Below are 27,939 nucleotides of genomic sequence, written 5' to 3'. Positions count from 1 at the left end.
TCAATGATAATGTTCCATTCTTCATGTCTTCTAACTACGAGGTGTCTGTGCCAGAAGGAGCTGATGTTGGCACATCTGTGGTTCAGGTGTTAGCTACGGACTTGGATTCTGGCCTACATGGAGAGGTTTGACCTTTCATCCAATTCTTTTACTCCCAATAGGCAAGTTTTAATATTGTAATTAGCGAGAATGTGCACAGACAGCAGATGACAGGGTAATGAGCCACAAACACTTCTTGCAGCACTTGTCACGCATTTGTCTAGCATATGCCTGGTGTGCATAATATGGGATGCAGGCAGAAAAGATGCTGATCACGATCTTGGGATCCTGCATCATAGCAGCTCACCTTGGCTTGTGCACGAGACTTTTTTTCCACAGCCAGTACTGCTGTGAGTAGTTTGCAAGTCTCTTTACCTGAAAGTGTAAAGATTTCCTCAGGTGTACGCTGAAGACAGAATCCTTCACACAAATATTGCTGTTACATGTAGTCCATTCATACACTTATAATTACTTAAGAATGTCAAATTAGTTTTAAGTATTCTTACCACAATGATCCAGCAACTTTGACAAAGCACTGCTGCGTGATTCTCAGAGTTGTTCCCATGGCAAGACAAGTGGAGGTGGCTGCAGAACATGTTTCCAGACTCTTGCCTCTCCAGCTCATTATTTAATTGACCATCAGTCATTATGGTCAGTTAAACACAGACATTTAAATATGGTCAATTAAATAACATTTCATTTCGTCATCATTGGTCAAATGGTTTGTGAAACCAACATTTGACCATCATTGTCATAATAACCCAACACTAGGAAAAAGCAGTGTTATGAAGGACACTGCTCATTTTCTGTGCATCTTTCTGAGCCTTTTCAAAAAATCTGACTAGCACTTCTGGGAGGGAACTCTGGTTACTAGTAGAGATCCGCTGTTCTGTAACTGTAATTTTGCAACTTCTGAAGAGTAACCTGTGTGGTAGAACTGCCTGGCAGTGCTCTGGGCTTGTCTTGGGGGTGGGGGTGGAAATGTTGGTGGGTTTTTTTCAGAGGAGGAAACCAAACCTTTATTAAAGGGAAAATGTAGATAGCTTTCATCAGTGGAGATTTTTATTTGTTCAGTCCTGTTGAATGGGACCCAAACTCTCAGCCTCATTTTTTTTTTTTTTTTGAGATCAGAAGCACAGTGAGTTGCTAGAAGCTGAGGAGACACCAGGGAAAATGTAATTCCATACTTTCTCTGTCCTTCTGTTATTCATGATCTTCCTTAGCTGCTCTTACTGCCCAGTGTTGGAGATTAAATAATGGGCTTGATGGGCCTTGATATCGCTAGTACAGATGTTCTTCTGTTTGAGGATTCTGGGGTTTTTTATATCAAAATGGGCAGAAGACTTAGAAAAATTACATCCAGATGAATTATCTTTCCTCAGAGTGTTGCTACTTTGCAGACAGACCCAGGAGGCTACTAGGGAAGAGTAAGGTTACAGCAGTTGGACATACAAATGAAAGTGGAAAATGCAAGCTCTCCTAACTATTTATTTCCTTTTTAGGTTCACTACTTAATATTGAAAGATGCTAGTGAGGATTACCAGTTCTTCACCATTGAGCCTGAGACAGGAATTATTTCCACCCGTGCATCTTTTGACAGAGAGAAAAGAGCCTCTTACTTGATTGAAGTTCAGTCTCAGGACTCTTCAGATTCTGCTAGACCTGGTGTTCATGGGCAGCCCAACACAGGTAAAACTAGTAAGGAATTATTTGTTGGGTAAAAGATATAAGAGATTGGGTTCCTTAACTTTTCTAGACTTGGGGGGTATGTGGGTTGTCTGGAATATGATGAGGTATTCCACCTCTGCCATTTCTAGTCTGTGTGTTCCTCTTGCATCTCCTTCCTAGACACAGCCTACGTAAGGATTTTTGTCAGTGATGTGAATGACAACACTCCAGCATTTCCTTGGTCAGTGTATGAGGTCAGCATAGATGAGGACAGGGATGTTGGAAGTCCTGTTGTGACAGCAACAGCGCATGATGAAGATGAGGGTGAGTGGGCCCTGCATGTTTTTCTGTCCTCTTAGTATTACTGTGTGTTGTGTGTAGGGTTACTTCCTTCACAGGCAAACAGATCTGTGCATTCAGGGGATGATTAAGCATTTCAAGCGTTTGTGAAAGTGAGGAGAGAAGTTCTGGGCACATGGGAGCATTTTCTTTCATTAGATGCTCAGGTTCACCAGTGCAAAGGTCAAAGCTAGCTGGCAACCTCTTTGGGGCAGAATGAAATCACCTGGAGTCATAACCCTGCTGTAACTTCATAAGACGTAACACAAAAACTCACTCCTGAGCATGTGATTGCTTTGTGCTGACTCCTGTGCTCTCCAGAGCTGCCTGTGAGCCAGTTTTACTTATCACTATTGCATGGAAACCAATCCTGTGTGCTTTTTGGTGAATTAATGAGTCGAATCTGCTTGTGGAAGAATTTGTCAAAGAGCGGAAAATGTGGGATGACATGGCCAGAAAGGAAGGCAGGAATAAGGCAGGAAAAAAGAGAAAGCCAGACCTTCTTTTTGGGCTCACACTTACATCAATCAGCTCTGATGGTGTAAAACTGCCCCTACAGTGTAGTGAGACCAGAGGAGCTGAGCCAGCCCAACAGCATGCACCAACAGTCAGTTCCTGTCTTTGCTTCTGCTGTGGCTTTTTGCTCCTTTCATGAGTAGGTCCAGCTCAACTTGCTGGAGGAAAACAAACTCGTTGGTAAAAAAGAAAGCAAGCTGGTGTGTTGTGCCTGTTTGGGGTCTGTCACCCAGAGATGTGTGTCGCTGGGAGCAGATGAGAGTTGACCATTCCTTTAGGTGGCAGGGCTGAAATGCCTGTGCCCCTCAGTACATGTGATGGAGAAGTAAAGAGGTCATTTAAACCCTACTGGTGTGCTTGAGAGGATTTAGCGAAAGCAGCTGGCAAGTGATGCTGAAAGGCAGGCTGCAAAGGCAGCCAAGCTCTTCCAAGCACTAAACAATGCTGAGCACAGCCTTTTGACTTCCTTGCCATCCATGTTGCTCTAGTCTTTTCATCCATAAACAACTCACAACTTAAAATGCTGAATGTTCTATGTATTCCTGGCAGTTCATCTTTTTAATTTGGGAAATGACTTTTTGTCCTGGAATGCAATGTGATGCTTTTTTTTTTTCCTTTTTAAATAAGTAAGCATGAAGCACCAAGCAATTTTCTTTCCTTTTTTTTTTATTCCTAAATGTTTTGTAGCAATCAAACAACTGCTGTTGTACAGGTGGAATGTTCTTCTGAGATGATTTCTTGTTCAAAATAGAGGGCTTCTGTTATATTTTAGCACCATCCAGTGGTTAAAAAAAAAAAGTTGTTAAGGAATATGGGAATTTGAAATAGGAGGCTTAGGAAACATTGAGCAAAAATAGCTTGCAGTATTTTAATAGCATGTTACTTTTTTTATTATTGGCAAATGAATGCACAATAAATTAGAGACACCAATTCTTTCATCAATAAACAGGTGCTTGTCTGTGACTGCAAATTGTATTTGTAAATATAAATGCAGACCCAACCCCCAATCAACTGTGCACAAATTACATACATGGATCCTTCTGTTTATGACTGTGTCTGTGTTTTTTCTCCCACACACACTGAGCAAATAAGTTTTCTCTTAGATACATGTTCACTGTGTATAACTGGATTTGAGCATTCAGTGAGTGGGCAGGCATTGGTCATTTGCTTTCTTTTGTAGGTGCAAATGCCAAACTAAGGTATCAGATCACATCAGGAAATGTGAAAGGAGTTTTTGATGTGGAACCTGAGGTTGGAACTGTATTCATTGCTCAGCCTCTGGATTATGAACAAGAACAACGTTATGAGCTCCGGCTTGTAGCTTCTGATGGAAAATGGGAAAACCACACTCTTATCATCATCAGTGTCATCAATAAGAATGACGAAGCACCAGTCTTCACTCAGAATGAATACCAGGGCAGTGTCTTGGAGGAGCTCACAGATCTGCCTGTACTTGTCCTAAAGGTAAAGCAATTTGCACAAAGCAGGGCAAAACCTGAGTTTTTGTTCAACTCAATCCCATCCGTTCACACAGATCCAGGTGTTAGGATTTAGCTAGCAACTTTCTCTAAAGAAGAGAAGAAAGAAAGCCCGGTTGAATTTGCATGATGGGCTTGTTCCCTTGACCAGCATAAATAACAGTTGGACTGGGTGATCTTAAGGGTCTTTTCCAACCGAAATGATTCTATGATTCTGTGATTCTAAATGTTGAAAAATGTGATAGCTTTCCTTTACAAAGCAGAGTTAGCATATTTTGAGCAACTACATAAGTGTAGCTTGGCTGGCACGTGTACCTCATGCATTTAAGTCACAGATTCTTTGGTTACATTTATATTGACAAATAAATATTACCAGGGATTGTTCTTTGACTCTGGAACTCGATCATCATCATTGTTTTGTTGTTAGAGCTGTCCCTGGCATGAGGACTGCTTGGTTGGCCCAACTAGCAGTCTCCCAAACAATCCCTGGGTGCAAATCAAGAGCTGGTTCTCTCCAGCCTGTGCTGATAATCAGCTTGGATACATGGCCACCATGTTTTCACAGGCCTCTGTTCACTCAGGGAGAGACAGCCCCTTTTTGCCTTTGCATTCCAGCTCCAAAGAGTTTCACATGAAACGTGCTCAGCAGAGCTGTTATTACTTCCACTTGGTTCTTCCTGCAGCTATATCCTCTTTCCAAAATATATGGGGAAGTAGAATATATTCCTCTGTCTAAATGTGATCTTTTCGTTTCTTTAGGCTGTGTATGATGTTTATTGAAAGAGTACTTGGCCTGAATGACTCAAACCAATAGATGTTTGCTGTTAAAATGCATGCTATTTATTTAGCCTGCACAACACCAACGGCCATTAACGAAAGAACAGTGATTTCCCCTCTTCTTTTACATAAACACTTACTTGCTGTGGCTTGTTCCAGGTTTCTGCAACAGACCCCGACCAAGCAGCTGATCAAAATGCCATTAACTATACCCTGCACGGACAGGGAGCCAGTAGCGAGTTCAGCATCAATGAGAACACAGGCGAGATCAGCACAAATAAAAGGTTAGACCGTGAGAAGCGATCAACATGGCGCTTTCTTGTTCTTGCAACAGATGAGAGTGGAGAAGGACTGACGGGCTTTGCAGACGTGATCATAAAAGTGAGGGATGTGAATGACAACGCACCCCTTTTCCTCTGTGTGTTGGATGGCTGTTTCATGGGCCATGTCCCAGAGGATTCTCCAGCAGACACTCCTGTCATGGAAATGACAGCAGTGGACCTCGACGACCCAAAGGCTGGTATGAATGCTGTGCTCACATACAGCATCATTCAGAACGTCCAAAATGAAATTAATCTGAACTTGTTCTCAATTGACTCAGTTAGCGGCACTATCTATACAGTGCTTGGGTCCCTGGATCGGGAGAAGGAAGAGAAGTACCTTGTAGTAGTTGAGGCTAGAGATGGAGGAGGGCTCACTGGGACAGGCACCGCCACTATTTTGGTGACTGATGTAAATGATCATGCTCCAGTCTTCTTGCAAAGGATCTACACAGCATTTGTCTCTGAGAATGCAAGTATTAACACTGAGGTGGCAGTGGTGTCTGCTGTGGACAGAGATGAGGGAGAAAATGCCATGGTGATGTTCAGCATCATTGATGGGGACAATGACCGCAAGTTCTCCATAGAGACAGATGAAGTGAACAACTGTGGGTTTATCCGGCTACGGAAGCGGATTGACTTTGAGAAGCCTCATGAGAGGGTGTTCAATTTGACTGTGAAAGCAGAGGACATGGATTTCTTCAGCATTGCTCACTGTGTGATCTATGTGGAGGACTCCAATGACCATGCTCCTGTCTTCTACCCCAAGTTCTATGAAGTGGCCGGACTGGGGGAAGATGCGCCAGTTGGCACCAAAGTTGTTCAGGTTTCTGCTGTTGACTTGGATTCTGGTCTGAATGGAAGGTTTTCTTTCCACCTGCTAAACAAGTCTGACCCAGGTGGCCAGTTCTCTGTGGCTAGTGATGGGTGGGTGATGGTTGCAGGACTGCTGGATCATGAGACAGTGACTCAATACCAGCTCACTGTCATTGCCACTGATATGGGGCAGCCCCCTCTGACTGGCAGTGCCACTGTTTTAGTGACTCTGCAGGATGTAAACGATAATGGGCCAGAGTTCGAGGCTCACTATAACCCAGTGGTCTGGGAAAACACAGCTTCTCCACAGGTCATCCAAATGAATGAGACCTCTACATTGCTGTACGCTAAGGACCGAGACACTGCTGTTAACGGAGCACCTTTCTCCTTTCATCTTCTCAGTGATTTTGATAGTCTGACTAACTTCAACTTGCAGGACTTCCACAATGGAAGTGCCTTGCTCACTGCACTGCGTACCTTTGACAGGGAAGTGCAGAAAGTGTTCTACCTGCCCATCCTGATCACGGACAGTGGGATCCCACCAATGAGCTCCACCAACACGTTGACCGTGAATATTGGGGACCAAAATGACCACCCTCATTCTGCTGGCTACATGGAATGTCTCATTTACAGCTATGATGGTAAATCACTCCCTGATGCTTGCTTCCAAGTGTGACAGTAACGTCAAAGGAGCAGCTGTGAGATTCACAGGAGGACTCTGTCCTGTTCCACATAAGCTAAGATCTTAGTAGAGCTGCTACTGAAGTTTGCTTAAGCCCTACCAGAGAGCAGCAGGTGTGTGGGGCACAGGACTGTGGGCCACTTGGTATGTGGAAGAAACTTAGCCAGCCTTGAAGGAACAGCATAGCTGGCTGCTATTCTCTGGATGTTTCTATCAAATTTAAGTAATGGTCTCTTGTTTTCAGATGCAGTTTTCCATCAACATTAACATTTTGGGGTGGGTTGGGGGGAATAACAAATTAATAACATTGCTGAGATGTGATGAGTCTGAATACTGAGAATCTTCCTCCTCCTTAAACCTTTTTCTTCCTCCAGACTGAATTCAGTTTTAGTTAATTCAGTTCTTAAGCTGAGCTCATATGTAAACTGCCTGAAACATTCATAGGAGCCTTCAACTGACAAATGCTGTTACATTTTCTGTGAATGTTGGCTGCAGGTAGTGTGAGAGAAACCACCTTTCCCTTCTTCCTGTGGGAATTAGCTAGCAGTTCTCTTGCAGTAAAGGGTCCTCACATAATAAGCCCAACAGCAAAATAAACCACACAGGTAAAAAGAGTTAGGTGTGCCTGCATCCATGTAGGCTCAGGTCATTCCTTCCTCTTCTACTCTGCTGTGTTTCCTATGGTTTGATAGCACATTAAATAGATTGTCTGTTGTGGGCACACTACAAACTACTTCTCAGTAGATGCTGTTGACCATTTATTTGTACTGAAACTGCCTGTTGCATGCTCACTCTAAAGTTTAGCTTATTGTGAAGTTGAAACCAAGTCTGGTTGCCATTTGCTGAGAAACTCTGCTTGTAGCCTGAGTACCTGATCTTTTCACTAAGCCTGAATTCCCTTTTAGTTGCCTCTTTAAAGGTTAAACTCATCTCTACTGTTAATTTCTGGGAGGGACTGTTGAAGTCTTCAGATCTTTGTTTAAATTATTAAGGACAGAGAATCAGAAGTCTACTACCATGTTGTATGTTAAATTGATATAATGTGGGAGTCAATCACCAGAGCATCCTATATACTGTCTCCTGCAAAATATCCAATTAAAGTTGCCACAGCTGCAGGAGAGGTACAGTTTTCTCTCCTTTTTGCATTCTGTTTCTCAGTTCTCAGCATTTGTGCTGTTCCCTTTCACAAGGTGAAGTCCCAGATTTTTTCTTCTGTGTCCTTGATTCTTAGTTCAGTAGGTATATTAATTCAGATACCTGTGGATCTTTCCTTCAGAAATAGCTTTTGTAAAAGAAAAAATACTGATTTGTGAGCTTTGCTGAGAGGATGCAAAACCAGCAGAATACGAGCTGCTTTCCATCTCACCCCAAAGTCTTACCACCTACTCAAAATAAGCCTGGTTACTGCATTTTGGACATTCTCTCTATCTATTCCTCCAAATTGTTATTGGTTTGTGCCCTTTATAATAAACCAGTCAGCATTTTGGTTGTTTAGTCTGCCAAACTCTAATCCCTATCTAAACCACTAAATCCAAATCTAAACCACTCTGTAAGTTCGTTGGATACTGCAGCCAAAATAATGAAAATGAGTAATTCTGATGTAATTTCTGAATATCTCTTACATGTTTCCTCAGAGGTGGCTTGTCTTTTTTCCTTCTCGTCTGCTTTTCATTGCAACCACCTGTTGAATTCAATCTATGTAGCCATACAGCAAACACCCGATAAGCAGGACACCATGTGGTATTTGCAGACTGGTGCACATCTCTTGGGAACCATCATAACTATTTTTGTAGAGGTTTTAGACTCAAACCAGTAAACTTTGAATGGACAACTTGTTTGTGTATGTGTGAGAGATGTGACCGTGCAACTTATGGTATGTTGTTTTAGGTATCTTCCCTATGACAGTACTGGGCCAGGTTCATGCCCCTGATGATGACGACTGGGATCACAAAATCTACCAATTTGAAGGAAAAACATCAAGGTATTTGGAGAGAAAAATGGAAGTTGGGTGAAATGAATGCAAAACATGCCCCCACACAAAAACAAAAAGTATTTAAACTACCTTTTTTTGAAAACAAGTGTGCAGAAGCATTTTGTTGGTTAGATGCTTGTGTGTAACTCTCCAAAAGCCCTTCTGAGCATGAGGCCGCAGCAAATAATGCTTTCTGTCAAACCCTTCAACTTCCCATTGCCTGAAGGGCTAGAACACCATTCCAAATTCCTGTTCACAGTCATACCCATAATTAGTATCAGTGAGCCACTACAGAAAAAATACTCACTAACTTCCTTCCTCCAGGCTCCTGGACAGTTGGTATTTCCATGTCACCACTGGTTTTAGGACCTTACTTGTATTAGATGTGTTCACACCGAAGTGTCTGTATCATGACTGGGGCTGAGATGTACATGTGCCATTCAGAGATTTTGACAGAGTTGTCACTCTCAATGAATGTATCTAAACTCTGAGTTTGCCCTGTTTCCAAAGTTACAGTTATAGCAGCCTGAGTCTTCCTACACAGTTCCTATGGCATAGAAGCAGGAAGAAACCTTCTTGATATACTAGCGAAGAGTCATTAGGAGCCAACAGAAGGCAATATAAAAAAGTTCTGTTCTTCCCTGTCCCTTCATAAGGGAACACATCTGCTTTCTTTGATAGCTTTCCCAAAATAAAGTGGATCAGAAAAAATGGCAGTGATGGTAATTGCTACTTAGCTTTTGAGCTTCTCATAGCTTGTTCCTTGGCTTAACTCTTATTACAGGTACTTTATCCTTAATGATAACTCAGGTTTGCTGACTATTAAAGAAGGAACCCCACCAGGAACATACAACATAAGAGTCAGAGTCATTGATGGAGTGTGGCCAGATGTTGTCTCAACTGTAAAGGTTATAGTGAAGGAAATCAAAGATGATGCCCTCCATAATGCTGGTTCTATACGAATAAAAGGTAAACAATGTGATGAAGTACATTAGGATCATAATACTGAATTCTACCTCTTTACTATTGCTGTTGTGCTAATTAGAATTCTAATGCTCTTAAACATGAGAAGAGCATTAATAGTTTTCTAGGTAAGGGTTTGAAATTACATCTTTGTTTGCATGGTCCTCTGACACTGCTTGTGAAGGTGTATCTATGGAGAAAAAAGGCAGCGAGAAATGCTTGTCTGATGCAGAAGATAAAGATACAATTTCTACACCAACTTTTTAACAAAACAGCAGTTTATATTTCAGAAAAAAATTTTATTTCAACAAGTTTCTGCCTGATATTCACCAAATTGTTTAAATCGTTGTGAAAAAGTAAAATCTTAAGCATGTTTCTGATTTAAAAGAATGAAAAAAAAATTAATAAGAGTCAAAAAGCTTGAAAACACAAACCCTGAGCAGAAGCCAGCATGGAAAATTTCAGACTCTAAAAATTAAAATACTCTTCAATTTGCAGTTTAGTGCAATATTATCCTGTGGTGCTCCTCTTTTATTGCTACAACAGTTGCAAGATATGTGTTTGTCAGGTTTTTAACTTTTGTTACAGATATCACTCCCGAGGAGTTCATATCCCAATCCCCTGAAAAACAGAGTAAATACTACCAGATGAAGAAGCTGCTTTCAGAAATTATATCAGTCCAACTTGAAAACGTTCACATTTTCAGTGTATTAAATAGTGCCAGTCAAACCCAAGGGGTTGATGTTTGGTTTGCAGTTTATGGTCCACCCTATTATAAAGCAGAAAAACTTAACGGCAACGTAGCAGCCTCCAGAGCATGGGTAAGTGTCCATACTATATATGAAAACACAGCACCTTCTCATTGTGTCTCTTCAGATAATATCCATTGCCTAGTGAATGCACGTATTTAGAATGACTGAGGAAGTAATGTGTGAGAAAAATGGATCATTTCAATCAGTGAAGTCAAACAGTCCTTTAACACTTACATTAGAAGTTTCAAATATTAATGTTTTAAAAGCCAGCCTATAAATACATATTAAGTCACCCAAATACAGTGAGCTTTTAGGAAAGTGAACGTATTTTTCCTCTTGAAAAGACCTTTAAACTCTGTATAAAGGATGGTTTTGGCTGTTGGCTTTTGACATGGTGTCTTAATATTTCAATTTATAGTCTTTTACACAGAAATGTCCTGTAGCTGAAAATCACAAACCAGTCAAAAATTCCAGATTTTTGAGTTGAGAGGGCAAAGCAGTAAAATAATAATTCTCCAGTGGAAAACTAGGTTGGAAATGTGCATTGACAATTTAGTAAAGTTCCTGCCCCTCTTGCAAAAAAAAAAAAAAGTACTGATCACAGTTAAATGTCTTGCTCTCTTGGAAATGTGTCTGTTGGTATACAGAGGCTGAAATACGAGTTATGTTTAAAATCAGTGCTGCAGTACCAACTTACTCTTGCCAGAAAAGATATTTCTCCATTGCCTAGTGCCTGTCCACCCTTCCCAATATTTTTAAGACAGAAGTCCAAATTAAAAATACAGATCAGATGCTATGTGAATAATCCATCACAACCATCAGAGATTAAAATTTATCCACTTAGCTTATGATGAATATGACAATATTTTTGTCTTCTAAGTGCTTACTTGCACTATAATTGACTTATCCCAAGGCTTTGGCCTTAACAGATGCCAGGCTGAGCTGCCTTTGGCTGGATAGATTGAGGTAGATGTTGGAAGGAAGTCGCACAGCAACCAGTTTTGAGAATGAGTAAGATGGGCTTTTCATGGATGTTGTTGTAAGCTTCCTCTCTGTGGAAAAGTCAGATGAATGCAACCAATTGTTCTCCACAGCTGGAAAACATCTTGGATATAAATATCACCCAGATTGGCATTGATGAATGCGTGACTGCAAACTGCACTCATAGCAGCGGATGCATCAGCAAGAATGAACAGACTCATATGCCAACCATAACCACAGCTGGAAGCGTTTCACTGGTGTCCGTGACAGTCCTGAGTCGTGCCCTGTGTGGTTGTGCAGCTCGGGAGAGTCCTCATCTTTCCTGTTCCTCATACCAGACAAACCCCTGTCTCAATGGTGGCACATGTCTGGATACTGATTTGGGCTACAGGTTGGTGAAGCTTTGTCTGGTGTGCAAACAAAGTGCTTCTAGTTCAGTCTGTAAGGAGGAGGGCTGGAAGCTTGGGGAGATGTCAGTGCATGTCTTCTCATTGTGTCATATCTGAGGTTTTTTTATACGTCACGTACAGGTCTTGCAAACAAACCTCTATGTTCAGGTAGATACTTAGGTGCATCATAGTCTCTGGGAAAACCTTGGGAAGTTTGCAGGCTAAACTGGTTCCTTTAATATGATCCTGCAAAATGCTCTTGTTTTGTGCAACCTACATTAATGTTAAACATTTAAGTCATGTCACATATGTCACTTAATAACCTCCTGCCTACGTTCCTTGCCTCATTTTTTCTGCAAAAATGACATATCATAGATATGATATGAAGGTGAAAAAAACAGTGGTATTTATAAAAAAAAAAATGATGAGTCTCCTTCTCTGGAGATATTCAAAGCCTACCTGGATGCGATCCTGTGCAACCAGCTTTAGGTGAACCTGCTTTAGCAGGGGGGTTGGACTAGATGATCTCTACCATTCTGTGATTCTGCAGTTATAGTAGCTCAGAATGAGCCTGGTCCCCTTCCAGAAGGTAAACCTTAAGCATGTTTTTCTAAAAATGGTCATCCCAACATTGGATAGCAGAAACAACTGGTCTGCCTCTTCTAAGAACACACTTTGATAGGGGTGACAGGGCTCAGAATGAAGCTGCAGAAGCCCCTGTCATAGTAAAGGTCTCCATCTGCCATTGCTGCTTGAATATGAGGGTGGTGAGACACTGGCACAGGTTGCCCAAGGAAGTTGTAGATGCCCCCTCCCTGGAAGTGTTTAAGGCCAGGCTGGATGAGGCTTTGAGCAACTTGGTCTAGTGGAAAGTGTCTCTGCTCATGGCAGGGGGGTTGAAACTAGATGTCTTTAAAGTTCCTTCCAGCCTGTACCATTCTATGATTCTATGAAACAAGTCAGTAGGAAATATTTTAGGATGGGAGTTTTGCTAATCCTTAACCCTCACTATGGCCTAGGCAATGTAGGCTCCTGTGTTTAAAGTGGAGAGTCCTGTTGTGAGAAGAGCTCTTCTTGACTTCTGCTTGAATGGTGGATTTTTGCTTTTATTTATTTTTTTAATAGGTGCAAATGTTCTGCAAATTTCCATGGACCAGACTGCCAGCAGACAAAACACAGCTTCAGAGGCCACGGTTATGCTTGGTTCCCTCCTCTTAAGCCTTGCTTTGAGAGCCGCATCTCCTTAGAGTTTATCACTGAAGTCGCTGATGGCCTTCTGTTGTACCACGGACCAGTGGCACGAGGGCATCCTGGTCTACGGGAAGATTTCCTTGCATTAGGTTAGGTTAGCAGCTTAAAGAGTATTTACTCCTTGTGTTTGTGTGAAGTTGAGATTCTACTTACAATTGATAGGGATTTTTTCAAAAAAAGGTTCATAAAGTTACTTTTGGAGAATAAGGAAAATGCAGAACAGTTTGCCAGTGTGCCCAGTTTGTGTCCTGTGTCACTGTGTTAGAAGCTGGATTTTTTTAAAACTGGCTAAAGAACTCCTCCTAACTGTAACAACTGGTTCAGTTGGGTTTGAGTGGGAATATGGTTCATGGGTATCCAATAAGGTCTTTTCTTTGCAGAGCTCTCTGGTGGTGTTCCGTCGCTGACCGTGAGCCACAGCTCTGGTGAACTTTTCCTGCAGCTGTCACGAAAAGTTAACGTTGCAGATCGCCGCTGGCACAATATAAAAATTATACATGATGGAAAGGCAAGTGTAAATAGAGACAGTCCTGTGGAAGCAGTAATTCATGTACCTGGTTATCCCTTCTGAATCCTTCCTCCCTTCTGTAGAGCTCTTTCATCAATCACTCTTTAATTTTTTTCATTTCATTTTGACAGCATGGATTGAAGTTTGTCCTCTTAGATGCCCCCTTAGTCTTGAGGGAGTGAAGCAAAACAAGGCCTGGAGAAGCTTGAAATTGGCCCTGCTGTTTTCTTTGTTTAATGATCCTATCTATCACTTAGACCACAGAGTTGTGATAATCCAGGGGCTAAATGCTTCCTGGACTTATGGGGTGAAATATCCTTAATTTCTCTGAGTGGGAAACTCTGTCCCACCAAGTGACTTTAGACATGCAGTGCAAAGGACATAGATAGGCTTTTGTGTAAGGGGAACATAGTCTTGCTGCTATAAAACTGGTGAAGGCATCTGCTAGGTTGCCCCTTCCTCTCCACCATAAGACAAGCTGGGGGTCAAGTCAGGATCTGGGATGGCTAGCCTTGCAGACCAGACCATCTCCTCAGCTAGATTGTCTCTTTGGGTTCTGATTTGGCAGAAAACCCCAAGAAAATCCCATCTTCTCTCCACTGCGTCAGTGACTTGGCATGGTCATGGGAGAGTCAGATCTTTCTTTTGTGTGGCTTCTTAGTTATATGCCATGTGCAATAACCTTCCAGATTAGTATGTGGAAGTGTTTTATTATTTTAATAAAGTTTCCCTCACTGTAATTGCTAGTTACTATTTCTCCTTCTGCTAAGTGAAAGAAGATGTGTAATTAAAATGTATGCATGTCTTCTGATGCAATTGTTTTAAATAATGCCTTTCTCCAGAAAGTGAAGCTGATTCTTGACCACTGCGTAAATGTCTCAGTTAGAGGTGATGACAGTGTTGTCAAGAAGATCTCCCAAATGGATTTGTCTGCCTGTGAAGCCTCTGAAGAGACTGTGGGAACTCAGAGGTAAAAAAAACCAAACAAACAAAAAAGCCAAAATGAATTGGAAACATAATTGCTCAAAATAGCAAAGGAAAAAGAATTCAGACAAATTGCTGTATTTTGCATGCCACTAATTATCTCTTTCCTTCTCCTTCCCTTCAGCCTGGCTAGGCTCTTCAGTGGCCATCAGCCCCTGCAGCTGGGTGGAGTTAAGAAGACCTTGCCTTACCTGGATTCACAAAGGCTCTTCAGAGGGTTTGTTGGCTGCATCCGCAATGTCATTGTTGATAGTCAGGTAAGGCTACTAAGAGCAGTCTTGAGTTTACTGCTGTTAACTGTAGACACCTGATGTGACACTTCTGTTTGTCCTTTCCCAGGTCTATGATTTAGAGCACCCTGCAGAGTCCTTGAACAGTGCACCCGGCTGTGTCCTTACGGATGAGATGTGTCAGAGAGGAGGAATGGCCTCCTGTGGTGTCCATGGCAAGTGTGTTGGTGGTTGGGACTTCTTTCGCTGTGACTGTTCCCCGGGATATGCTGGACCAGCGTGTGAAAAAGGTACTGCAGGTTCTAGGGAGAAATTAATGATGGAGATCTGTGGGTACAGCATCAAACATACTGCTTTAAATTTGCCACAACTTTGAACTGAGAAGCTTAATGAGGCCATGCTGTACTCTGGGAATGATTTAGATCTGCGGCAATGTAAAAATCCTTCTAACTCTTGTTGAATAAAGATAATGTCACAGATGAGGGTCTTGCTGAGACCTGCTTTACTTTACAGGAGAGGCAAGTGATCAGATGGGTTGTTTTGTCCCTTTCATCACAGCAACTTATTTCTCGGTGGTGAAAGATGAAACATTCTGCATTGTATCTGTTTCCTCTGATGGTAACGATCACAACATGTGGTTTAATTAATGTAGTACTATTTATTGCCTTACAGTGATCATAAGAGTGATTGGGTTGCCAGCTTGGTATGTTCTCTGCTGTGAAACCTGGGGACACAGCCCTCAAGCCCTCAGGAGCAATTTTCCTCCTATAAAATGGGGATAATTGCATTTGCCTCTTTCAATGGCATGAGTTGAAGGTTGTGCAAGGCCCCTAGACCACAGCAATGGGTGCATGTGGGGACATAATATCAGGCTGGCTCCAGCAAATGTGTTATGCTGCACAAAATCAGCATGAAATACATATCAGAGAACAAAAGCGTGCAAGGGTGGGTGATGAAAACCTCAGAGACATTGTAAGAAAGTGAAAAATTTTAGCACAATTCAAAAATCTAGGAAATAAATTATTGAGCTCCTAGTAGCCCACAGCCACATTCAGGATACAGCGGACACACACTTGAAGTTGGCTTTGTCCTCCCTATCGTAGTGCCTTCAACAGCCATTGCTCTGAAGCACAAATCAGAATTGAGTTGCAGGTCTTTATTGGGACCTTACCTGCCCTGTGTCTGCCTTCTCCCTCTAGGTACAAGGTACAAACGATAGGGTTGATCATAACAGCCTATAGTGAGCACTACTGCCTCATAACTTTGTGGGCTTTGTGTAGTGTTGTAGGAGAATTAGCCCCCTCAGTCCTGTAGTTTGAGCGAGATGCAGGTGAGGATAAGCAGCAGTGAGCAGCTGGAAAGGAGCACGTGCAAGCTAGTGTTGAATCAATGTGTTGTGATTAATAGACAGGACTGATGGTGTATTACCCATGTCCTTTCGGCTCAATGCGCTCACTTTTCCTTCTTGTATACAGAACAACAATACCCTGTGCAGGCAGCCAGACCCTCTCGTACTTTCTCCATCTGCCACACAAAGACTTAAAATGTGTGGTAGTAAATTACTCATCAGAAGCTCTGTCTGTTCTGTGGGGTGAGGAATTGTAATTGGTACACTATAGGCCTGGAGCCCTCGCTGTTTAAAGTGTTTATAATGACCATGGAAATGATTAATATAGTTCAGTTATTTGTGTTGGTGTTTTGCAGACAGATGATACTGGTTTATAAACATCTGCCTAGATTTAAATCTTACTCTGCTTTGCATTCTCTTGGGATGCTGGTTCAAAAGCCCAACTGCTGTATTGGCCCCTGCCACTCACCACTGTGGGACAAACCAAGTGCCCAGAAAGTAATTACTTGAAATCCATAAGTCATATCCTGAGGTAACAGGAAAACTTTGGTTGGTTCCAGCTTCTTCTAATATATTGGGCTGCAAAATGCTGGTGTTCAGCTGATGCTTTATGAATGGCTGAGTCGTGCTCGCAGCAAGGAGCAGACAGCTGGGGACAGGAGTCACTGTAGTGTCCTAAGAAAATCCATCCCTGCTCATCAGCTAGAACCTGTAGCTGCAGAAGTAAACAAGAGAAAACAATGGGATAGGAAGAGTAATACAAGGGGAATAAGCTGGAGGAGAAAAGAAAATATGCTTTATGAAAGAAAAGAGAGAGGAGAAACAGTGAGAGGAAAGGAGAGTGCAGAAATTAAATCTTCTGATCATTTGATATATGAAACTGAGTAGTGCGGTTGACACGCCTGAGGGACAGGATGCCATCCAGAGGGACCTGGACAGGCTTGACAAGTGGGCCTGTGTGAACCTCATGAGGTTCAAAAACGCCAAGTGCAAGGTCCTGCACCTGGGTCAGGGCAATCCCCAGTGTTAATACAGGCTGGGGGATGAAGGCATTGAGAGCAGCCCTGCGGAGAAGGACTTGGGGGTACTGGTGGATGAAAAGCTGGACATGAGCCGTCAATGTGCCCTTGCAGCCCAGAAGGTCAACTATATCCTGGGCTGCATCAAAAGAAGCGTGGCCAACAGGTCGAGGGAGGTGATTCTCCCCCTGTACTCCGCTCTGGTGAGACTCCACCTGCAGTACTGCGTCCAGTTCTGGAGTCCCCAGCATAGGAAGGACATGGACCTGGTGGAGCAGATCCAGAGGAGGGCCACAAAAATGAGCAAAGGGATGGAACACTTCTCCTATGAGGACAGGCTGAGAGAGTTGGGGCTGTTCAGCCTGGAGAAGAGAAGGCTCCGAGGAGACCTTATTGTGGCCTTTCCGTGCTTAAAGGGGGCCTATAAGACAGGTGGGGACAGACTTTTTAGGAGGGCCTGTAGCGATAGGACAAGGTGTAATGGTTTTAAACTAAAAGGGGGTAGGTTTAGATTGGATACAAAGAAGAAATTTTTATGATGAGAGTGGTGAAACACTGGAACATGGGCCTTCTTGGGCCCCTGGCACACTGCTGGCTCATGTTCCACCAGCTGTCAATTAACACCCCCAGGTCTCTCTCTGCTGAGCAGCTCTCCAGCCACTCCTCTCCAAGCCTGTAGCACTGCTGGGGGTTGCTGTGGCCAAAGTGCAGAACCCGGCATGTGGCCTTATTGAAACTCATGCAATTGGTCCTGGCCCATCGATCCAGCCTGTCCAGATCCCTCTGCAGAGCCTCCCTACCCTCAAGCAGATCAACACCTCCACCCCAGCTTGGTGTCATCTGCAAACTTACTAAGGGTGCCCTCGATCTCCTCAGCCAGGTCATTGATAAAGATGTTAAACAGGAGATCAGGTTAGTCAAGCGGGACCTGCCTTTCATAAACCCATGCAGACTGGGCCTGATCATTTGGTTGTCCTGCATGTACTGTGTGATGGCACTCAGGATGATCTGCTCCATCAGCTTCCCCTGCACTGAAGTCAAACTGACAGGCCTGTAGTTCCATGATGCTGTAGTTTCCATGATGCTGTAGTTTCCTTGATGCTTTAGTTTCCAGGATGCTTTATTATGTTGTTAAAGCTTCTTAAGACCTAAAATTCTGACATTGAGAATTAGTTAACTCTCAAGCAGTGGAGATCTGAGTGAGCAGTAATTTCTGAGATCTTCACTTTGATTTTGTCTGTATTGTCCTTAGCTCTTCCAGAATGGGCTTTTGGAAGGGACAGTTGGATCCATTATGAGCCGAGAAGCATCCTCAGCACTCACAGCACTCAGATCCAGCTGATGGTGCGCACCCGTATCTCCCACAGCACCCTTCTCAGCTTGGCCTCTGCAGATGGAAATGGATACATCCGACTGGAGGTGAGCAGCCCCAAAGCCATCCTGTTTCAGTGTTCTTAATTCATCATGGAGTACCCCAGTAAGAGAAAAGGATGCAGTTTCTGATTAAGGAGACTTATTCTTTAATGTAATAAAAACCAAGAATTTTCCATGAGGGTAACTACTCTCATTTGTGTTGTCCTTCTCAGTATTACGCTTTGATAACACAGATTCTAGTTGTTTCACTGTAAAAAGTACAGATCGGTGCATGTGATACATGTGAATGATAAAAACTCTTTTGTCTTGTTTGCCTTTTCCCTTTGCTTTATCCGTCTCTGGCTAAAAAACTTGTCTCTACATTTTTGTTGCTGTTGAAAAAAGCAGTCTGGATTATATTAGCAAGACAGAGGCTAATTATTCCAATTGTAACAGGAGGGCCAGCTGGGAAGACTTAGAGGTAGACTTCAATAGAGAGAAGATTGATAAAAAGGTTCATCTGAGTTAAAAGAGTGGCCTGTAAAGAAAAGAGTTGATAATTTCTGGACCTGCAGTTTTCTTGTGCTAGTTTTTATCTGGGAATAAAACACTTAAAAACAAGAGTGTAATTTTAATTTTAAAAATTTGATGCAAGACTGTGTAATAACATTTAGAAGTGCATTTCTATTATTAAAGGTCTCCATCATCATCTTCTAGGTGGTTGAGGGTTTCTTTAGTGTTAACTTCAGCTTGGGGGACAAAAATCACTCTCTGAGAATGAGGACATTACATATAAACAATGGCCAGTGGGTTCTTCTGACCATGGAGCGCTACAACAATGAATTTACCCTGCGTGTTAACAGTGGTGGAGGTGATCAAGAAGTGACCTCTGTCTTGGGTACAAAAAGATGGTTTGAAATGGATTGGACAAGCATCGTGCTAGGAAACCGCCTTCCCAATCATTCAGAGAGCAATTTCCAAGGTAAGTGATATGGCTGGTTCCTAAAAGGGGGGAATTAAAGCCTAAAAGTGGCATCTTTGAGTGTACTGGAGAGTCTAAAACCCAGGTAAGAATTCCCATGGAGAATACTGTGCCCATGAAATCCCACCTCCTCTAATCAGAAATTCAGAGACAATGTTCAACTCTTTGTTTGCCATTGTATCTAGTCGTAGTGAAGATGTGAGATTTCCTGTAGATATTAAAAAAACAGCACTTCAGGTTTTTATTTCCCATGCCAGAGGACCCAAGCAGGGAACTCTGTGATCTTCACTCCCTTTTTGCCTCAGAAGGATTTAAAGTACAGATACAGCACCTCCTGGTAGGAGAAGGATTTGCAAGGCAATTCATGGTGCGCTTTCCATTTCCTGGAGTGGAATCCTGGGACTGGAGATTGTGGCTCAGCAGAAGACAGTTTTTTCCATTATGTTGCTTCTCATTCAGCCCCACTTTTAAGATCATATTTTAAATCTAGATTAATTTAGTGGAGCTCTTCTCTTTCATAGTATAGTTCTGATAAATCATTGTATTGGTACAACCAGGCTGTCTTGGAGAAGTATTGTCAATCTGTAGGTTGGCCAGGGCACATAAGCACATGTCCTGTAGCTCTTCTTCTAAAATAAAACTGATAAGCAGTATAAGGATCTTTATAAAATATGTTTTAAGTGTTCTACAATGCTTTAAGATCCCCTGTATATGTGTTGGGGGAAAGGCTTGAGGTGGGGAAGTTGTTAACTCAATGTATTTCTCTGTGTATTCCTCTGCTTTGATGCAGGTTGTATGCGTGATGTCCAGCTGAATGGTCAGCCGCTTCTTGTGGAAAGCAAAAGCGCAGAGTTTGGCTTAATTCTCAGGCGACAAGGTGTCACGATGGGATGCTATTCCAGTGCCTGCAGCAGCCAGCCCTGTTACAGCCCTTTTCTTTGCGTAGATCTGTGGAGAAAATATGAATGCCGGTACATTAAATTTCTATTTTCACTGAAGGGTGGTTGGGAAGCTCTTTCTTTCTACCACAGGTCAGGCAACTTGCTTTTTACCCTGAAAATCCCTGCTGCTGCTGGCCAGAGAGAGGCATCCCCATGACAAATCCTATTCACCATCTCATCTCCCATCATGAGCCAAACTTGCCTTTTCCTGCAAGTCCAACATGGAACCTATTTACTCCACTATTTTTTCCCATTGTGAGAAGATCACACGACAGTGAGGAAATGAAATTCCCTTTCATAAAAAAAACGGATTGCAAAAGCTTTGATTTCTGCCACTCTGTGTGAAAATACTATGTATTTTGATATAGTCTGTATATATTGTGTATACATATATGTATAAAATATATACTGCATATATGCTATATGTATACACATACATTTTCTGTGAAGAAGTTGAAATTAGTCATACTTTGTATGAAACAATAAAACTTTCAAAATTAGACTTTTACAAAACTGGATGTTAAAATTGGCTACCCAGGGCCAGAACCAAAGCCCATCAGCTGGTATCCTACGCAGTTAGTTCCTTGGAGAAGATCCACTCTTTAAAGAATTTTTTCAAAACATATGTTAAAATATGCAAATCAAAATACCAGCATTTCTGCTCAAAAAAGCCAAATATACTTACACATAGGACTGGGAGAAGGTGCCTCTTGAATTCCTTCAATTCAGCCAAAATTTGCATTTCTGAGGCCTGGTGATTCATTGCTGAAAGAGCTGTGAGTCTTAAGTGTGCCTTGGGACACTCCCTTCTTCAGTCCACTTGTGAAAGAACAATATAAAGGCTCTTCCATTTATTCAATAGTATTTCTTCTTTAGACTTCAGAAAGCAGGTCCATGCTCCTCACAGTATTCCTGCACAGCCTCTCTGATTACATATCAGAAGAAATCATTTTCTCTGCCAATTAAAGTCCTAAAAGATGAGATGGGTCTTTCTGAGGAGGTCAGTGATATCTCTTTCCCAAAGGCCCAGATGAATATTACAAAGCTTGTACTAAGTGCTTGCTAATCTCATTGATCTCAGGCATCCATTTTCTTCTAGGGGTTTTGAACATAGAATGGTTTGGGTTGGAAGGGGCCTTAAAGACCATCTAGTTCCAAACCCCCTGCCATCAGCAAGGACACCTTCCACTGGACTAGGTGGCTCAAAGCCTCATCCAACCTGGCCTTAAACACTTCCAGGGAGGGGGCATCCACAACTTCTCTGGGCAACCTGTTCCAGTGTCTCACCACCCTCACAGGAAAGAATTTCTTCCTAATATCTAATATAAATCTACCCTCTTCCAGTTTGAAACTGTGACCTTTCATCCTATCACTACATGCCCTTGTAAGAAGTCCCTTTCTAGCTTTATTTTAGGCACCCTTTAAGTATTGAAAGGCTGCCAAAACGTCTCCCCAGAGCCTTCCCTTCTCCAGGCTGAACAGCCCCAACTGTCTCAGCCTGTCCTCATAGGAGAGGTGCTCCAGCCCTCTGATCATCCTCATGGCCCTCCTCTGGACTTGCTCCAACAGGTCCATGTACTTCTTGTGTTGGGGGCCCCAGAGCTGAACCAGAGTGAAATACAGGGGCAGAATCAGCTCCCTTGACCTGCTGGCCACATTCCTCCTGATGCAGCCCAGGACACAGTTGGCCTTCTGAGCTGCGAGCGCACATTGCCAGCTCAGCAATTTTGGGCTTCTCATCAACAAACACCCCCAAGCCCTTCTCCTCAGGGCTTCTCTCAGTCCATTCGCTGCCCAGCCTGTATTTCTGCTTGGGATTGCCCTGACCCAGGTGCAGGATTTTTCTACGTGTTTGTAGGAAAAGGGTCAGTCTTCTCAGAAGCTGAACAGATGCCTTCCTCTTTTAACAGACCTCTTCATTTTTTAAGGAAGGAGAGAAGGTCTTCTGCAGATCTTCTGGATGGGGACAGCAGAACATATGTTCATGTTTTCGTAAGCCTACTAGCTCACTACATTAAAGTTTACATCTAGTTCATACTCTCAATGTGGATTTGAGGTTTGCTTGAAAAGACTTTAATTATTTGCTGTAAAGAAACACTAACAAACTTTGCACAAAACAATGTACAACTCCAGGTGCTTTGCCTGCCTAAAACGTATCTTCTGCTTTTGTTGTTCAGGTGTCCAGCTGGGAAAGTAGAAGTGACTGACAACCTTACAGGTCTCAGACACTGTACCTCATCACCTTGTGGACACTGGACCTGTAGGAATGGGGGTACCTGTGTGGCTCAATCCCAAGACAAGATTATCTGCCAATGCCCTGAAGGTTACAAGGGAAGGTGGTGTGAAATTAGCCAGGTGAAGGCTGGAAGACCCGTTGGACTCAGCTCTGGCTCAATTCTGGCAATCAGCATGTGCCTCCTCGTCTTCCTAGGTAGGAAAGCAAGTACTTTTTTTTTTCATTCTTTTTAATCTTGTACTTTGCTCCATTGAGTCAAGTCTGCTTTACCCATGGATGTTGTGATCTATGTTTCAATTTTTCTGGAGATTACCAGTTGGGAGTTTATTTGAGGATGCTAAAAGACAGGCATCAGCACATAGTTACAGCTTACTTGCTTTGAAGACAGTTTAAGCAAATTTAAGACTTCTCTCTTTCAGAATCAGTTATTTTGAATCCTTCTTAAATAAGAGCTTTCCATCTGTGTGTGCAAATCTGTGTGCAGCCACATCCACCTGAAACACCCACTTGCCCTGAGCCCTTACATTTGTATTAGGTAGGACCTACAGCTAGCACGTGCTAGTCACATATTAGGAAGGCAGAGATCTTTCTCTGGAAAGTTGATGATCTTAACAGGCAAGCCTCATTAAGAGTGTGGGGCAGAAAGAGATGTTCACACTGTGTCTAGTTTCAGGCACACTTTGGCTGGGAAGTTAATAGCACCATAAAACTGTTTCTCATATTGCTAAAGAAAAACTGCTTACACATCTCAGAACAGTAAAGACTCCATGATTATATTACACTTGCAACCTTCATTAAAACAGTGTTTTACTTACTTTGGGTGTCTTATTTACTCAGGATTGGTGAAAGGCCAGAGATTGGCCAAAATGCCTTCTATTTAAATGGATTCCTTTAGGTAAGTAAAATACCCTTTTAATGAAGTTTATGATGTAATATACATAGTTGATTCTTTACATTCCTGAATATAAGTTGTTTACGTATTAACAATTGCGCATTTCTTACCTGGGGATGTGGTTGTCAAATTAAGAGTTGATTTAATATCTCAGGAGTCATATAACTACTTGTTTATCATGTATCATACTTTGTCATATAACAAATATGTGTCTTTATTTCTTCCAGCACTCTTGGTCTCCTACACCGTGTGGAGTCAGTGGGGAAGCTCAGGGTTTCGGAAAGGAGGAATTTACCATATTCCTGAAGAGCGTGAAAGCTGGGAGGATGTTAGAGAAAATGTCTTCAATTATAATGAAGAAGGAGGTGGAGAATGTGACCAGGTATGATGCAACTTCAATCCAGTCTTTGTAAATCCAACCTCTCCTCAATCCAGTCTTTGTAAATCCAACCTCTCCTCACCTTCCTTTCCCAGACCTTTTAACCTTTTATTTAACTTACTGTCCTTATCCAATTGGCTTTTTTTTTTTTTTTTTTTTTTTAACCTGAATTACTCATAAGTGAGAGGCTTCTATTTCAAGCCAATCTGTACCTTTCCTGATGCTGGTCATCTGTGACCACCTTTGAAGGGACTGCTCTGGACACAGCGTTCTTGCTTTAGCTGAAGACTGAGTATGCAAAGGGATTTGGTGTTACCTGAACTAGGCCCTCTCTTTTCTTCAGTTTGCAGAAAACTCACAGAATCTAGTTTTGTGTTGCATTGAGTTTTAAGATATTTTTTGGTTTCCTTTTGTGTTGTTTCTCTCTGATATCTGCATTCTTTTTTTCACAGAATGCTTACGATATAGATGAACTGAAGAAACCTCTCCATACCATTTCCCACTTCTCCTTGAGGGCAGCTGCTCCACTCTCCAGGACACCCACTGACCCAAAAATAAACTCACTCCCAAAACATGCACATCAGAAACAATCACCATCAGCTGTTACCAGTGTCCCAGACTTCAAGGAATATGTTTCTCAAATCATCTGGGATGCAGACAATGATCTACAGAGTCTTCCAGCTGACAGTATTCATTTTTACTGCTTAGAAGGGCAGTGTTCTCTAGCAGGGAGCCTTAGTTCCTTAGACTCCACTTGTGCTGATGAAGATCTAAATTATGATTGCCTCCAAGAATGGGGGTCAAAGTTTGACAAGCTTAAAGAACTCTATAAGGTCTCAAATGAACATTTGTAGCCAGAGTTAAAGGAACTTGAAATCTTGCCATGACATATGGACACTACTTTTAAAAATGTCCTTTTTTATATATAAGGGACATCAAGTAACTTACTTGATGCAAGTTTTTAGTTACAGTAGTATGATATACTCACTTTTCCCAGAAATTATAATCTCAACAATTTTTATATACACTGTACAAACAGTTAGTTAATTATAGAAGTGCAAAGATTTTTAAATAATGAATTTCCTTTAAAACTTTGAAATGTAGGATTTGTATTGAATAGCATTGTAATATCCCTTTTTATTTGTTTAGTCCACAGTGACTTACTAGAATTGTCCTGGATGCAAAAACTTGAATTATTTTCTCCCTAGTATTAATAATGATTCCAATCAGGCGGTAGAAATGGATAGGGCATTTTTTTTTAAGTTGCATTCATTTTAGACTGTGAAATAATTATTACAAATGTTAAATATAAAACATTTTAAATTTATGGTTTTCTTGTCATCTTTTGTCTTATCCTCCTAAACTGTAATCTCCCTTGACATCACACACACCACCTCACTCACTATTACAGGCTGCCCAACCGTGTGAGACTTTTTCTGTCTGACCCTTTTTCTAATTACCTGTAAAAGAAAAACAGGGAAAACAGTAGAAAGATCCTAGCTGTGAATACCACTTTGCTGGAGTGACAATTTTATGCTATTAAAAGTGATGGTAAGACTTGGGAAAAGTTTATAATTCAGTAAGCTTTTATTTCCAACTTTGCTTTCCACATGGAACCCATCTTCAGTCTACAGCTGGAAAGCAGAAGAGGTGATAGCAGGCATGAAGTGAAGCAAGAAGGGAAACCAGGCAAAAGTTGGAACCACACTCTTTTCATCAGGACAGTCATTGTAGAAATCAGGTTTCTCAAACGGAAAGCATGGGAAACCTACCCTGTTCCCCTTTGCCTCCTCCTACTCCCATCCCTGCAAAAAAAGGACTGTGGTTTGAGTATCAAAAGGGAGTCGGGAGCTTCTGAAATATAATACTGACTTGAATGCTCACCTCTACGACCAGGGGTAAACCACCTTGTTCTTTCCCTTTCTTACCTCTCTGAAACAGGGACAGCTCCCAATGCCTGGGGTGATGTGTGAGTGTTAATAGGTGCTTACACAGTGCTTGAAAACTCTGAAGTGCTAAGGTTATTTTAAATTGTTTTCTACTCAGTGTTTTTTTAAAATTATCGGGACAACAAGATATTCAATGTTTGTTTTTTATTGAAGTCTTGACACTTCCTTTAATTTACAGTTATTGTTCTAAAATTGAGTCTGCCATCACTGTTCATCATTTTACTTGGTGTAAAAAATGCAAATACAAATTAGTTTTGTACCCAGAAGGATGATTTTTATACTATTAGAATAAGTATAATTTACACTGAAAATTGATTGAACAAAAACAAAATGTGAACTGAATAAAACAATCTGCATTCATTCCATAAAATTATTCATATAAATGATACTAAAATAGCAATGTTTATTAGATTTGGAGCAAAAAGTCAGTATAAGCTACTCGTTCATGCCAAAGTCTGAAATGGCTGGGCATTGATTGTTCTTACAAAGTCATAAAAATAAATATTATAGCTATATTAACATATAGCCACATCTTGTTTAATGTAAATTCTTCCTACTTTCTAAAGATGTGTGGTCTTTTGAGATACTACAAAATCTCTTACATCTAGGGATATTACATATGTTGTGTTGCAAATGAAAACTGTTGAGCCCCAGAACTTCAGTAAGGCAACTTCCAAGTCTTGAACTCTTAGAACACCTTCATGAACCAGCATACACATTTTTATTGCTCTTTATTAAGTTGCCTCTTTGGAACATGGTATCAAGTAAAGCTCAGCATAATTATTGGTAAACTATTTCTTCCAAAAGAGATTAATCAGAACAATGTGCTACAGATAATGTTGACAGGCTAACTATGATCTCCCAGAGGATTATTTTGTAATTCAGATTCTGAAACTGAACATTTTACATATGGATTCATTAAACAATAACTCAGGAAAGTTGAAGCAGTAGTTATCTTTTTTTCCTCCTCAAATAACCAAAGACACAAAGTAACACACACAACAGAAGAAAACAAATTGCATTGGAGTCAGGGCATGTAATGGTCTTCCAACTGAGAAAGAGGAAAGTTCTTCTGTCTGCTTGGGTCCAAGGCAGAATGTTTATGGCTGGGAGCTCACTGTCTAGCTAGACAGTTAAATGGACTGAGACTGAGAAAGGACCACATGGGGCACTGGTTTGATGCAGTATCCCGTTTTGCTTGTGGCTGTTGAGTAGATGGGTAGCAGCCCTGTAAGAAAGGACAAACAGCCTAGTTGCTTATGGCAACGACTGGGGCAAAAGAGATCTGCATTCACTGAAAACTTGCTGTGCAGCCCTTGTGAACGCTTTTCATGGCACAATATTTGAGAAATTCAGGCAAATGATTGAAATAGTTAAAGCTTCTGCTTACCTCCCAGACATTGACATCCCAGGAAAAGGGATATCTGAAAAGCTTGAGAACCAGCTCCCGGCTAGTTGGTTGCAGCTTAGAGAGTGCCACAGACAGACACGGACTGTGTAAATGAAGACGTCTTTGTGTCACTGAAATCGGGAATAAAACTCCTTAACACAAGATGTGTATTAAAGATCAGGCATTACTTTATTCAGTGCTGGGTGCCAGGGCTGTATCACCACAAATCTAGCGCACCGAGTTTGCAAAACGTCACACAATTATACATCACTGATGAGCTTGTTCCAGCCACTATCCATATGCATGACTGTTCTGCTTCGATTGGCTTAAACGCTCTCGCTGACCTTCTAAGAGCACAGTACACAAAAATTCAGAGCGCATGCTCTGATACGGGGGGAGGTAAATATGTTCGGTCTCTAATTGAGTTGGTGGTCGTGATCTCCTCCTGCTGCATTTAGCTTTCCCCCAGTTTCTGCAGATTCTTGCTGACTTCATCCTTCTCAGGCAATTATCCAGCCTTCAGCGCCTTCTAGGGCAGGATGTTCTCCTTCTATCAGTCTTTCAGCTCCTTTTCAAGGGCGCAGCCGTCAGTAAGTTCATACAAAGTCCCTGGACTTGCACAGGCTAAAGACAACGGGCCCCCTGGTACTCAAGGGCAAACAAACTACAGGTGTAGTTTACACCTGCAGCTTAGCCTGGAGTTTTTAGTTTTACAACTACAAATAGTTGACTTATTTTCTAACATTAGTAGCGGTGGTAGTTACTGCTGAAGTACCTGCTTCTGC

At 41.8% G+C, this 27,939-nt stretch overlaps 1 protein-coding gene across 1 annotated transcript; it reads left to right on the top strand.

Annotated features, from left to right (window-relative positions):
• On the top strand, positions 1-24,756 carry LOC104529521 (neural-cadherin). Its single transcript, XM_010173860.2, has 20 exons — positions 1-125; positions 1,542-1,728; positions 1,888-2,031; positions 3,743-4,026; positions 4,977-6,594; positions 8,523-8,616; positions 9,392-9,576; positions 10,159-10,391; positions 11,417-11,694; positions 12,818-13,032; positions 13,324-13,451; positions 14,294-14,421; positions 14,560-14,692; positions 14,775-14,955; positions 18,285-18,451; positions 19,103-19,367; positions 20,158-20,338; positions 22,486-22,739; positions 23,664-23,818; positions 24,268-24,756. The coding sequence occupies exons 1-20, from the start codon at positions 24-26 to the stop codon at positions 24,667-24,669; spliced, it is 5,334 nt and encodes a 1,777-aa protein (XP_010172162.2). The 5' UTR covers positions 1-23; the 3' UTR covers positions 24,670-24,756.
• The last annotated feature ends 3,183 nt before the right edge of the window (positions 24,757-27,939 follow it).

This window comes from Antrostomus carolinensis, unplaced genomic scaffold (genome assembly GCF_000700745.2).
Source record: "Antrostomus carolinensis isolate BGI_N321 unplaced genomic scaffold, ASM70074v2 scaffold2718, whole genome shotgun sequence".
NCBI lineage: Eukaryota > Metazoa > Chordata > Aves > Caprimulgiformes > Caprimulgidae > Antrostomus > Antrostomus carolinensis.
Note: the sequence above shows the minus strand (reverse complement) of the source record. Positions and strands in the feature narration are given on the sequence as shown.